Below are 13,739 nucleotides of genomic sequence, written 5' to 3'. Positions count from 1 at the left end.
TGTCTTATAGAATGACTACATTCTAGATATGTCTGTTTTGCTATTAGGTTTATGTTAAACATGTTTAGGGCAAGGGTAGTACATATGTGATGTTGCATATTTCCCATTACATCACGTCAGGAGGACAGATTATCAGTTTGTGTGATTTCTGCTGATGCTAAGTTGGATCACTCCATTAAGGTGGTTTCTGCCAGTCTCTCCATCATTATATTTTTAAAAAATATTTATTTATTTATTTATTTGAGAGAGTGTAAGAGAGAGAGAGCGTGAGAGAGAGAGCACAAGCAGGTGGTTAGGGGTAGAGGGAGAAGCAGACTCTCCGCCGAGCAGGGAGCCTGATGGAGGACTGCATCCCAGGACCCTGAGATCATGACCTGAGCTGAAGGCAGACGCTTAACCGACTGAGCCACCCAGGGACCCTCTGTCCATCATTATAAAGGGAACTTTCCCTTTTGCCATTAATGCGGTATCGGTAACTTTCAGACTAGAGGAATATCCTGTTCCTCAAGAACGTTTCAGCCACTGGTTTTAGCATCCACTGATGCTCTTTTCCCATATTAGGAGTTTATAAAATGGTGATTGTCTAATTTTTATCATTTTCTCGTTCCTTTTACATTTATGAGTTGATGGTGTTCTACAGAGAAGAGCTTTCCATGACCTGTCCCTGTCCACCCTCCTCCCAGCAGCAGGCTCATGGGGTTTAACATGTATTTCATATGTTAGAATCACCATCCTTCTATGTCCATGAGTTTTTTTTTTTATTTCTGTGACTGTATGTACTTTTCAAAACTGCCCATTCTTTTTTTTATAGTATCTGTTTCTTTTCTAATGATTTCTATTCCTGTTAAAGAAGTTTCCTTACTCTAATTACAGCCTCTTTTAGATTGTTGTTCTATTATCTCAAGTTCTTGGGAGTCCTTTTTGCTGTGTCACCTGGCTTTCTCTTATGGTGCATGATTTTCTCATATATTTACTAGTTCTTTGTTTTGAACATATTTTCAGTGGCACTTAAAAAAAAATCTCTCTCTCTCCTGGGAATCTTGTGTGACCTGCTTTGTAGAAGTGCCCTTCCAGATAATTTTACATTGCTTTAGTTAGGTGTGCTGGGCTATCCCTGTCATGGGAAAATTTTGTGTTATAGTCTGGATTCTTGTGCCACATTAGTGGGGTCAGTTTGGACTCCATTCACACTGGATTCTGAGTTGACATCAAATAGAATTTATAGTAAGTAGTCAATATCTTTATTCCCGTGGGACACCTTTCTTTTATACTCCATAACTAATTTAACCAAGTATCCAGTGTCAAACATTGAGGAAGGAGCATCTCCTTGTCTTTTCATGTTAAGAGCTAGTGAAATATTCGGAGTGTGGGGCTGCATAAGCAGGAGAGCATCTTCAAAACTAGTGTGGCCCAGGCGCTCCAGGCCTCTCAGAGCCCCTGCACCTGGTCGTGTCCCACAGTGATGAGCATGCCTAGGCTTCCCCCGAGGTACAGATGAGGCACCTGATGCCCACAGAGGGGAAATGACTTGCCCAAGGGCACGGGGGTGGGGGTTGGGGGGAAGAGGGACAAGAAGTCAGGTCTTTGAGTAGCTCTTCCCACCTCACCAAGATTCAGTTACCTAGGATTGAGTCCTGGCCCCATGGAGCCCCAGATACCCACAGTGCCCTGGCCCTGGCTTCTCCCTCGGGGCCACAGAAGGAAGGGACTTTGAGTGGGAAGTGGTGACCTCAGACACGGCAGACAAGCTGGGTGTCTACAGCCCGGCTCCCATGGATTTACTGGATGCACACTATGATACATGTCTCTGGGTTATCTGCACCATCAAAAGTATTTTGAATCCTTAATTTATCTTGTTGTCATTGTTTTCCATAATAGTTTTCACTCAAAGGCAAGAACATGCTTTTAAACTGACCTTTTAAACTTTGTAATGCTAATGCCACAAAGGGACACATGAAAGGAACAATAAGCACATTCCCTAAGTGTGAGCATAATTGAAGTCTCCTCTGGTGATGAGATCTATGGGAAATGGGCCACAAAGCATCTGAGCTGGGCTTCTGCAGCTGATGGATGGCGCTCTGGGTGGAAGTCCCATGACCGGGGAGAGGCCCAGCTGTACCCTTTGCAGCGGGAACATCATCTCCACCCTCTGCCCGTGGCTCTCGGCCACCCACGTGCCCCAAGGCTTTGCCCTCAGGAGCCAAGGGGGCCGCTTGGGAGGTTTGGATTTTGTGCTGTGGTCTACAGGAGGCCATGGAGGGCTCTGGGCAGGGGAAGGAAGCATAACATAGAAGAAGGAATGAAGGAGAGCAATTGGAGCCAGGGGCCTGGGTTTAAGTTCTGGCTCCGGCACTTCTAAGTTGTGTGACCTTGGGTGAGTCACCTCGCTTCTGTGAGGGTCACTGTGGTACTCAGCATCTATTTACGGAGCACTGGCCGGGTGCTGGGCACGCGGGGTACAGAGGTGACGAAGAGCATCCCGTAGTCCTTCGTCCCTCCTTGTGATTTCTCTCACCATATGTATTAGTACCCCATGGCAGCGGTCACAAATTCCCACAAACTTAGTGGCTCAAAACAACGTGAATATATTATCTTACTGTTCTGGAGGATCAGGGTCTGAAGTCAGTTCCACTGGGCTAAAGTCAAGGTGTTGGCAGGGCTCGTTCTTTCTGGAGGCACCAGGGGAGAATCTGTTTCTTTGATGTTTTGGAGCTTCTCATGGCCACCCCCATCCTTGACTTGTGGCCCTCGTCCATATTCAGAGTGCATCCCTCCAATCTCTGCTCCTGGCATCACCCCCCTCTCCTCTTCCCTGTGCTTCCCTCTTACAAGGACGCTTGTAATTACATTGCTCCCACTTGTGTAATCCAGGGTACCCTCATTCATCCTAAGATCCTTAACTTAGTCCCATCTACAGAGTCCTTTCTGCCATATAAGGTACCATTCACAGGCTATCTTTGGGGGTCATTATTCAGCCTACCGTTCCATGTCAAATTGCAATTTATGTTTGTTTATTTTACATGCCTGGGTCTCCCTTTGGCAGGGAGACAGGCCTGCCAGATTACTGCCACATGTTTGCTGGATGAGTGGGTGAGGAAGTGAACGCATGCATGTTTGGAGTTGAGAAGGAAGTGACATACCACTTGGGCTGTAGAGGATGAGCGTGAGTTTGCCGAAGGATATTCTAGCCCAACCGAAGGGCTTATGAGAAGGTATAGAGGCAGAGGCTGGGAAGCTCAGCATGCAGGGAATGTGCATGGAGTGTGAGGACGCAGAGGGAGAGGGGGCTGGGGTGGTAGGTGGCTAGCTCAGAGATAGCCTGTAGGGCACCTTAATGGGCCTGGATTTGATTTTATTTTAGTTATTTATTTTTTATTTTTAGGTAATCTCTACACCCAACATGGGGCTCAAATTCACAACCCCGAGATCAAGGGTCACATGCACCACCGACTAAGCCAGCCAGGTGCCCCTCCTGGATTTTAGTTTTCAAAGAAGCAGTATATGTGGTGGTTGCTGCCTTTGTCTTTGGGGTCATTGCCTGGGTTCAAATTCCTAGGCCACCACTTACTTGCTGTGTACTGGGAGAATTACTGGATCTCTGTGAGGCTCAGCACAACAGTTCCTGCATAAGGCTGTCCTGAGAAGCAGATGGCTTTTGTTGCTTGCAAGGCACTCAGCACAGTGCCTGGAACAACCAAAGGAGTCAGAGAGTATTTGCTGTTATTATTGTCATTTTTATAAATATTACTGTTGGTGGTGGTGATGATGATGGGGAGCCCTTGAAGAATTTCAGCCAGGCCGTGGCATGGTCAGATTTATTTCATAGAAAGATGCCTTTGATACCCCTGTGAAGACGTGGGGGGCTGGAGTGGGGCGGGGCATCACACTGGGGGGTCGGGAAACCAGTGAGGAGGCTATTCCAGTGATCTGGGTGAGAAAGCAAGAGGCAGAGAGCAGGGACAGGTACAAGAGAGATGTTCTTTCCTTTGGGATGTTCCAGAGATGTCTTTGCTCCTGCTGTTCCCTGCTTGGATGTTTCAAGGCAGATGTTAGAGGCCATTTAGCACCGTGCCTCAATCCTCACTTTTCAGAAAGGGGGAGGCATCTTGCCCTAGTCTCCGGATGGAATAGTGACAGAAGGGACAGATAGAGGTGGGACTCGGGTCCTCAGCCTTTAGTGGCAGAGCCAGTGGCGGTGGGAGGGGTACATGGACAGAAACTTCTGGTGCAGGCGCAGTTTCTCATTGCCGTGGCCATGACCCAGCCTCTGCACTGCCTCCCCCTTCACCTCCTTCTGCTGCCCCTCCAGGCCTTAGATCCCCTTTCCAGCTTGTGTTTTTACCAGTCCCCAAGAGAACGCTTGCCGAATCCTGGTAGTGTAGAGACATAGGAATTTTGCAGTTTTGAGTTGAGGAACATGGTCTTGACCCGGTAGGAGAGGATTAGGGCTGCCTGGGAGGGTGGGGGAAGGAGCTCTGTGTTGCAGCGCTCTGGGCCAGAGCAAGAAACTCGGAGTCCGAAGCAGTACATGCTCACAGATTTGGTACCGTGTGTCCTCCGCGGTCTTCCACTCACACCCCTTCATACATCTTCAGGAGGAAGCCAATTCAATAGAACGTAGCATGGCAAGATTACGATTGTTACTTCAATCATATCTTACCCTGCAAGGATGTTGGAGGAAAAGATATTTCAATGCCACATTCAAAAGGGCTGTCATTTTTTTAACTTAGTAAATGGGTTTTCAGAGAGTGAGGTAATATTGTTATTCTTAATGCATTCTTCAAAAAAAAAAAAAAGATTTTTCTTTAGTCCAGATTGATGCATGCTGGAGGGAAGAAAATATCCAGAGAGCTAAAATACAGGTGGGCCGTGTTGAGAAAGTTCCACATGTACATACCTGAACTTATAAATCAGTCTCACAGAACAGGCTTTTGGTGCATTTTAGAGGTTTCTTAGAAATGGCTGCTGATGGCTTTACAAGAAAGCTGGGAGAGAAAAGAAACAAAACAAAAAAAATAGAGATGTGATGAAAAAAACCTGTGCAGTGATGACAAGCACTTGATTTGCATGTGCGTATGTGTGTGTGTGTGTGTGTTTTCTAGCAGTATCACAATGACATCAGCAAGACACGCTTGCATTTGGTTCTGGGCAAGTGTCAAACTACAGGATTTATCCACCTGTATTGGCTGGTGTGCGTATGTGTGTGTGTCCGTGAGAACACAGAATTGAAAGGCACCTGGGAGGCCGTTTGGTCCCATCCAGGGAAGGAACCTGTGGCGCAGAGAGGGAGAGTGACCGTGCGGGGCATACACGAATGGCAGGGCCCGGCTAGAGAGAACCGTCCCCTGAGCCCCCACCCAGTGCTCCCTGCCTTCTTCTCTGCTGCTTGTATTTCGGGTTCATTTTCCTCTGGTACATTGACATTTTCTTTTTTTCTAGGAAAAATCAGTTGCCAGTGCCCAATAAGGCTGATGGCGAGCTGGGTGTCCTGCAGCTTGGTAGGTGCCCCCACTGCCTCTCTGCTGTGGCCGGCAGGGTCCAGGGGCCTCCGTTTGCTCTGTCTGGGGGGTGGTGGGTGGGGGCTCCTTTCCTCCCACCTGACCCTAGGAAGGAGAGGCTGGCCCAGTGAGTAGAGCAGGCTTCTCTCTTTGTGGTTGCTGTCTTCTTCTGCCTTCTGTCTTTCTGTCTTGGAGAAATCCTTAGAAGAAGTCTGGGCATTTCTGGACCCACACTGGTGTGGGGGTGTGGGGGTGTGGGGGTGAAGAGGAGCCTCTTTTGCATTTGGGGGCTCTTTTAGGGCTATTCGGAACGTACAAAGGTCTCCAGAAGACAGCTGTGCCTGGGGGAGACTGTCCTTTAAAAAACTTAATCGGCGTATTATTGAGGCATACGATAGGTGAAGTGTACACATCTTAAGTGTTTGGCTCCATGCAGTTTCACACGCGTGTACATCCCTGTCACTGCTCTCCCAGATCACGATAGAGAACATGTCCAGCCGCTCTTCAGTTTTGAAGCCATCCTTTGTTTCCCCTTTCTGTGATTCTCTCCTCCCCGAAGACTGCTGTGTTTGCGGGGCTTGGCAAAGCAGCAGCAGAACGGATGATGGCGACCCAGCGACCAGACTTGAAGGACGAGGCTTGAGTGCCGTTGATATTTGCTCTTCTCCTGGAAGCCAGTGATTTACCTGTCGGGCCATTCACGTACTTTTCCTCTCCTTTCAAGCACCCCTTTTAAACTGGAGGAGAAAAGCCACACACTCTTCAGAAGTTACTTGTGTGAGACGTGCGGTCTGACGGTTTGCTTTGATGAGGTGGGAAGGCAGGGGCCTCTGTCTGAATGACGAGGCAGGGGTTTGTTCTGCGCAGCTCACTTCAGAGGCAGCAGTTCCTTAGAGCTGGAATCATCCGCGGTGGCCCGTGGGGATCGCTTGGCCGGCGCAGGAAGGGGCAGAGTCCCACCTGTGGCGACGCCGACGTGCGGAGCCAGCATGCGCTGGCCTCTGAAGCCTTTCTGTAAAGCACTGCACTTTAAGATTTTCCAGGAGAGCCACTCCTGTCTGGACAGAAAACGAAGCACTTCCTGGCCTTCAGAACCCAGACGGCTCTGTTGGAGCCTGTTGGAAGGAAGGCTTTTAGCAATTCTCTCAGAACCCAGTTGTTTGAAGTGTGTGTTTTCCAGAGGGAGGCAGAACCCTCTTTGCTAGTGGCTCAGCTAATGATTTAGGAAAGGGGAAGGAGATAGAAGGTAGGACATCATGGAACCCAGTCATCAAGAGAAAGGGAAAGAAGTTTTGGGGTGAGGCAGAGACAGGGAGTACAATTTGGTTAGAGGAACAGCATTTTCTTCCCTACCCTGATTCATTTTCCTTTGGTTCAGTTCAGTTAGCAGTTACTAGCCAGGGCGTAGATGAGGCTGTTGAAAGAACATCAGGGTGAATAAAAAGAGGCCTTTGTTCTTGGAGGGCTGGGTTGGGTGGGACAGAGGAAGAGAGGTACGCTCTGATACAACACATAGAGAGGATGGTTAGCAGTTCATCACTGCTTCAAGAGACGGATAAGCCGAGTTCTGTGGTGGGTTCCAGAGGTTTCCACAGTGAGGAGGTATTTAGACTGGGCTCTGAAGGTCGAGGAGGTCTTGCCAGGTAGAGATGTGTGACAAGCCTCGTGGGCAAGGCATGGAGTGTGAGAAAGAGTGATTGGCTTGAGGCGACTGGCCCACAGGGGAAGGCATGGGGTCAGGGGGAGCCGAGGCTGGGAACTAAGGTGTGGCAGGGCCAGGATGACCTTGAGTGCTGTGCTAATGAGCTTGGCTGTAAATCATTAGCCAGTAAAGAGCACTTGAAGATTCTGTGCTGGTGAGTAATGTGTGCGGTGCTGTGGGTTTAGGGCTACCTCTGGATACGTGTGGAGGATGGATTTTACAGGTAAGGGCCTGGATGTTGGAAGACCAGTGAGGGGGCTCTTGGAATAGTCTAGAAAAGATGTGATTGGTCCCCTATTCTGTCTGGCGAAATCCTCTGGGTATTTCAAGACCCTGCTGCAATAGTTAGCTTTAGTGGAGAGCTTCTCTGACCCTCTAAGGCAGAATTACTTGCCTCTTCTCCTCTGCTCTTAAAACCGTTGCACTATCTCTGTTTTAGTACTCATGTTACATTATTTGTTTGGGGCTCTGTCTCCCTCTAGGCAGCGAGCTCCTTAAAGGCAGGGGTGGTGCTTTACTCATCTCTGGACCTCCCCTGTCCCACTGTCCCACACAACCCCTGGCATATCATGGATGCTCGATGAAGTGCTTGATGAACAGATAGAAAAAGAATGACATATTCCTGTAACAGTAGAGGGAGAAAGGGTGGGGGCGAGGTGTGAGACATCCTGGAGGCAGAATCATCTGGAGGCTGGATCCTCGTGGTGTGTGAGACAGGGCTGAGGTCTCAGCGTGGGTCCCTGGAGGAGGGCTGGGGAGATGGAATCTGTTATCAGAACTGAAGTCTGGAGGGCTGCTGTGCTGAGATTCCTGAGTCTGGGGTGTTGGGGTACTTCTGGTGGAAGATATCTGGAGTCAGTGGGAAATATGGATCAGGCACCTGGACAAAGACGTATATGGACCTCTATTACATATTACCATATGTTTCCCTCCAAAGGGTAAATAAAATGGTATGAGAAAACAAACTCCCTTGTTTCTTTTCAACCAGACACTTATACCAGGGCCTTAAAAATAGCATCCTCAAACCACCGGCATTTGCAGATGGTTTTGTCTGCTTGGCCAACGTGTCATTCTGGAGTGCTTTGTTTTTCCTTTGCATGGCGGTCCCGCCACATCTGGGCCTGAGGCCTGCTATGTGGTCCTGAACCAAATCCCTGGACAGGGGCCAACTTCCTCCTGGCAGAAGCTGAGGATGGCTGCTTCCTCTTCTTCTTCTTGGGGGTCTCCACCCGGTCTGCTTCCCCTGGGCCCCCAGCTTTCATTCTCCGATTTATTTCATGGAGCCCTGAGCAGAGCACGTTTCAGCCCTGGTTCCCTCCCGGACAAACTCAGACTAAACAGAAGCCTCCAAATAGGCTTAAATACTGCCCCTTCTGTGCCTCCAGGAAACAGTCTGGCCTGAGGCATTGCAAGGAGCCCTTCAGGGCCTGTAGAGTCACTCAGGTTACTCTTCCCATCTGTTCTGGGCCTCAGCTCCCTGGGGTTGAATTAATCACACATCTCTATTCCTCCAGGGAACATTCTCAGTACTCATCTTTGCAAAGCCTGCCCATCGGCCTTTACCTCCCTTCCTCCTCCCTTTCCTTCTCCACCCCACTCCTTCTCTCTCTCCTCCTCCTGCCTTCTCTTGCCTGTCCTTCATTTCCCTTTAGCCCCACTCCCACACGTCCATGACCTTCCTGTCCTCAAGCCACCATTCTCGAGTATTTAGTCGATAATCTGTTTGCTTGTGTGTGTTCTTGCAAAATGTGTCGTGTTTTTTGTATGTATGTATTTGTCATGGTTGTAAATCGTATTGCCTTAGATATCTCATTTGCATTCTTGCTTTCTCTGCCCAGCACCATGTTTTTAAGACCCATGCATGTTGCTGAGGGAATATCTATTGGGTTGTTACTTCAGGGTACTTTTATAAGGTCATGGTCACAGGGTGACTTTTTCAGAGGCCCTAACTAAGAAGAGTTCTCATTTAAATTCAGATTCTCATTTCAATTCCAGACTTTCTTTTAATTTTTTTTTAGCCTAAAGGTGGAAGGGTCTCCTTTTTAGTGGACTGGGACTCTGGGAGTTGGCCTCGTCCTATGCCTGGTCCTCCCCAAGGGGAAAAAAGGAGACTGTAGAATAGGATATAAGACATGTGTCCTGGGGATGTTGGCCTTTGGATAACATCTCCAGAAGATGTGGGCAGGGACAATGACATTTCTCTCGTCCCAGATGTACAGAATTATGGGAGGTAATGTTGATTTCTATGCAGTGTAGCATACTTTTTAAATAATCATTTAATCTTGGGAAAATGAGGAAAAAACAGGTTCAACAGGCTCTCTGGAGACTGGTCCGCTCAGCTTTGCCAGCATAATTACCTTGGATTGTTTTCACTTGGGTCCTTCCTCTGAGTGTTCTGGTAAATGCTGCGGCTATGGGTACAGTGGCCGGAGGGAGGCTCAGCCGGCTGGGAAGGCACAGGCTGGGGCTGCCAAGACCAAGGTGGGACTCTCTCCGGGCCTCTGTTGCTTCAGCTGTAGGAAGACTGTATGTGGCATGTAACTCAGTGTCCCTTCTGGCTGGAGGTCCAGGGAGGTCTGGCTGGCAGGATGGCAGAATGATTGGGAGTTGCCCTGGGTTTTATCCTGTCTCTGCCCCTTTTCCATCTGCATGATGTCAGGCCAGTCCTTTCACTTCTCTAAGCTTAGTTTCTCATCTGTAAGTGGGGGCGATGATAATTTCCCCCTTATGGGGCTGTTATGGGACTTAGGTGCTAAAACTGAAGTGGTTGGCAAGTGAAAGCCACGACAGTGATAATCTGTTATTATTATTTTTATCAGGAATAGTGGCATTTTCTTTCTTAATTCTGCCCTCTTCATGTTTGTCCTCAGGCACAGGTTTGTGCACCGTGCCCGCCCTTTGTAAGAAAGGTGTCTGGGTGAGGCTTTTCTGGGCCTGACTCCATGGCTTCAGCCTTACGCTCTTGTTCACTGCATGTCCACAGGTAGAACTTTCTAGTGGACCAGTAGCCAGATCATGCCCACTGGCATCCTTGTGCCGTGGACCAGCATGGGCTGTGACAGGAGTGAGGGCCCTCGCTCTGCCTTTTTTCCTTCTGGTGAAGGTCTGGGAGCCCCAAAGGGGAGAGGTGGGTGGAAGATAAGGAAGCCCTCCTTTCATTCAAACTCATCCATGTCCTTGGTGTTAAAGGATTTCTGTTTTTTCTTTTAAGATTTTATTTATTTATTTATCTATTTATTTATTTAGAGAGCTGGGGGACGGGCAGAGGGAGAGGGAGGGAGATGCTGAGTGTGGAGCCTGATGTGGGGCTTGATCCCATGACCTGAAAATGAAAATCATGACCTGAGCCGAAATCAAGAGTCGGACACTTAACCGACTGAGCCACCCAGGCGCCCCAAATGATTTCTTATTCTGTTCTCCATGGGTCATAATAAGGAGCTCATGTGCCCTGGTATTCTTTCAGAGGATGTGGAGGATGAATTGATAAAGGATGAAGTCATCCTGTCTCCAGGTCCATCGATGCTCAAGCTGCAAATAGTGTCAAAGCCAATCGACCTCTCAGTGGCCAAGGTAGGCGTCACCTTAAAAGTGTGCATTGATACATCTTGATTTGAATTGGTGTGAATTGGTGCAGTGTGAATTGAAGCTGTCTTGGTGTGAATTGGTATGGGTGAGGTGACTTTGATCCCTCTGGCCCCATCCATCTTTCGTCTCAGTCATGGTTAAAGTGGAAATTCAGGTGTGGTAGAGAAGAGCCTGAACTGAGAGTCAGGAAAATGGGGGGCCTAGTCCCCTCCAAGAAGAGGTGAGGGTACAGCCTCCTCCCATTCAGACATTGCAGGGTCTTGTTCTTCTTTCGGCCCAGAGCTGCTTCTGCACATGTGCAACGGGCACCTCCAGAGTTGTGACAGCAGCGGGAGAACCGTCCTCATTAGACTGGCTCTCTAGCGCTCGTCCCCCAAGCTGGGCTCAGGCTGGATTGCAGTGAGGGAAGGACAGGTGGGTGTTAATTCCTCAGCACCGTCGGGTTCACACCAGTGGCCTCCTAGGAGGGACTTGAGCTCGTAGGACTTAGGGAGCAGGTTCCTGCGTTGTCAGCCTCCTCTGCAGGGATGCCCCGGATTCCTCACCATCTCAGCTGCCAGATGGCCTTACCCCTCCCCTTGGCCAGCAGTTCCTGGGGGATGGAATGCTGCTCCTGCTGTCTTCCACTGACTCTTGAGCCAGGATCCAGGAGGAAAAGCTAAAATGCCTGGGGACACAGTTGACCCCCTTTTCTTCCTACCTGTAAAAACTCAGCACACAGATTAAAAAAAGTCAAAGATTTTTCTAAAAGTTTTATCCCTTCCCATTCCTTCCCTCCCTTTTCTTTCTTTCTTTTGAAACCATGGGGGGCAGGGGGGTGGGGGTTGGGTCAGACACTTTTACATGGCCCCAAGCCTGGAGTAAGTGCTCTGACTCTCTGTAGCCACAGGGCTGTGATTCTTTGCAGTGAACACTCCTGTTTTGGGAAGGGCTCTTTGAGACCCCTAAATTTAGACCACCCAGTAGCAGCATCTCCCAAAGCAGCTGGAAAAATTGAGGCCCACCCAGAGAAAAGGAGGGCCCGGGGCACACAGCATCCATAGCACCCAGGCTTTCAGGCTCACAACCCTGTGCCCTGGTGGCCACACTGTGCCTAGCCGGGGCCTGTTGTTCTGTGACTAAGAGAACAGACCTGGGCTTCAGCCGGAAAAGTCCAGTCCCTATAGTTCGCAGGCTCTCGAAAAACTCGGTTCAAATACATGGATTGTTGGTGCAAGAAGGGAAACCAAGCCCCGATGGACGAATTCACCCAGTCTTCTCTCCTGTGCGCCGCCAGCCCGCATTTGATGATGTGTAGACAAATGCTTCTCTCACTGAGACTTTCTTGTACTTAATGAAAAATAAAAAAGAACTGATTCTGAAAGGAAATAATCTGAATCTGTAGGAAAGATCTGACCTGGAGAGGTGGCAACAGAGCCCATGTGTTGGCCCTTCTGAGACCCTGGGTGTAAAGTCATGGCGGAGAGAGAGGAGAGGTGGCTGGCATAAGGAGGGGGCATCCAGGGAGAGGCTCTGCGTTCCCGGGCTAGTCACGGGCAGTGGTTGGCGCTTTCTGGGGCTCTGGAGGGTGGGGCTTGGGCTTATGGGAGATGAACAGTGAGATCAGTATCAGCCAGAAGTTTAGAGAAGACAGAGCCGTGAAGAAATGGAGGTACTGTCTTGGGGGGTGGCGGGAACCCCTTCACTGGATTGTTGGGGTTCAAGTTGAGTTCATGGGGGACACTTGTGGGTGATGGCATAGAGGAGATTCTTACACGTACTAAGGGGTGGTACTGCAACAGGGGCTGGCAAACTTTCTGTAAAGGGCCAGATCATATATTTTTGGCTCTCTGTTGCAACTGCTCAACTCTGCCATTGCAATGTGAAAGCCAACATAGAGAAAATAAAATCAAATGGGTGTTGCTGTGTTTCAATAAGACTTTATTTACAAAACACGTGTGGGGCCAAATTTGGGCCGTGGGTCATAGGTTGCTAAGCCTGTCTCACAGCACCGGTTCTCCAACGTAGCTGCACATTGGAATCGCCTGGAGAGCTTTTAAAATTACAGCCACTGGAGTCTGCCACCCAGGGGTTCTGATTTAGCTGGGCTGACGTGTGGCCTGAGCATCAGGATTGTTAAGCACCCCACAGGTGATTGTATGTGCAGTCAAGAACCTCCAAGGTCCCTTCTAAAACTAAAATTCTGTGTTTCAGATTTCCCCTAAGGAGCCTGCAAAGGCCTAGGTCTGGGTCAGCACAGGCTGGTTTGGTTTATGGATGTTCCAGAGGCAAGACCCTCAGCGTCGCTTTTTCTCTTTTCTCAAATATGAGGAGAATGAGTTTGCAAAATAAAAAGAAAAATTGATGAGCCTGCTGGAAAGCAGGCTGCGCCGCTAGAATGCAAGACCAGCTCCTGAGGGAGTACAGACACCGAGTGGCGTATTATTGTTTGCCTTTAAGACAACTAAGGAAACTCTCTCTTCTTTTGACAGGACATAAAGGCCCTTCTGTTCGGCTCCAGCTTTTGCTGTTTCAATGAGGAATGGAAACTTCAGAGTTTTTCCTTTAATGACAAAGCCTCGTTAAAATACGGCATTGTGCAGAACAAGGCAGGTTGCTTTTACGTTTCCGGGGGACGTCGCTGCGGGCCCGTCACAGGTAGGGCCGGGTGTCCCGCAGTTTGCTGAGCTATCCAGTGCTGACTAGCCCCGTGTTTGCCGAGTTGTCACCCAGTGCTGCAGCTTCACGTGGGGCTGGCAGAGCAGGAGCTGGGGGACGTGGCCCTTCCCCCACAGAGGCTTCTCCTCAGTGTCCAGAACCCTCTCTGAGACGGGTGGAAGGAGGCCTTTGTTTAGTTGGGGGCCTCAGAGAGGGTCCTCAGGCAGAGTCTCGGGAAGTGGTTTTGCAGGTAGGGCTGGAGAGAGAGCACTTGAAGGAGGAGGCAGCATGAGTATAAAGGGAAGGCTTTGAGAAGA

The 13,739-nt window shown here is 49.3% G+C and overlaps 1 protein-coding gene across 1 annotated transcript in view; it reads left to right on the top strand.

The window, feature by feature from the left end:
• MINDY4 (MINDY lysine 48 deubiquitinase 4) overlaps positions 1-13,739 on the top strand; it is a 103,506-nt gene that overhangs the window by 40,790 nt on the left and 48,977 nt on the right. The window contains exons 6-8 of the mRNA XM_032401836.1: positions 5,440-5,498; positions 10,664-10,770; positions 13,257-13,373. Coding sequence (XP_032257727.1) covers positions 5,440-5,498; positions 10,664-10,770; positions 13,257-13,373 — 283 coding nt within the window. The remainder of the gene's footprint in view (positions 1-5,439; positions 5,499-10,663; positions 10,771-13,256; positions 13,374-13,739) is intronic.

Source organism: Phoca vitulina, unplaced genomic scaffold (assembly GCF_004348235.1).
Source record: "Phoca vitulina isolate PV1807 unplaced genomic scaffold, GSC_HSeal_1.0 scaffold4, whole genome shotgun sequence".
In the NCBI taxonomy this organism is placed as follows: domain Eukaryota; kingdom Metazoa; phylum Chordata; class Mammalia; order Carnivora; family Phocidae; genus Phoca; species Phoca vitulina.
The sequence above is the reverse complement of the archived record's forward strand: the minus strand, read 5'-3'. Positions and strand labels throughout refer to the sequence as shown.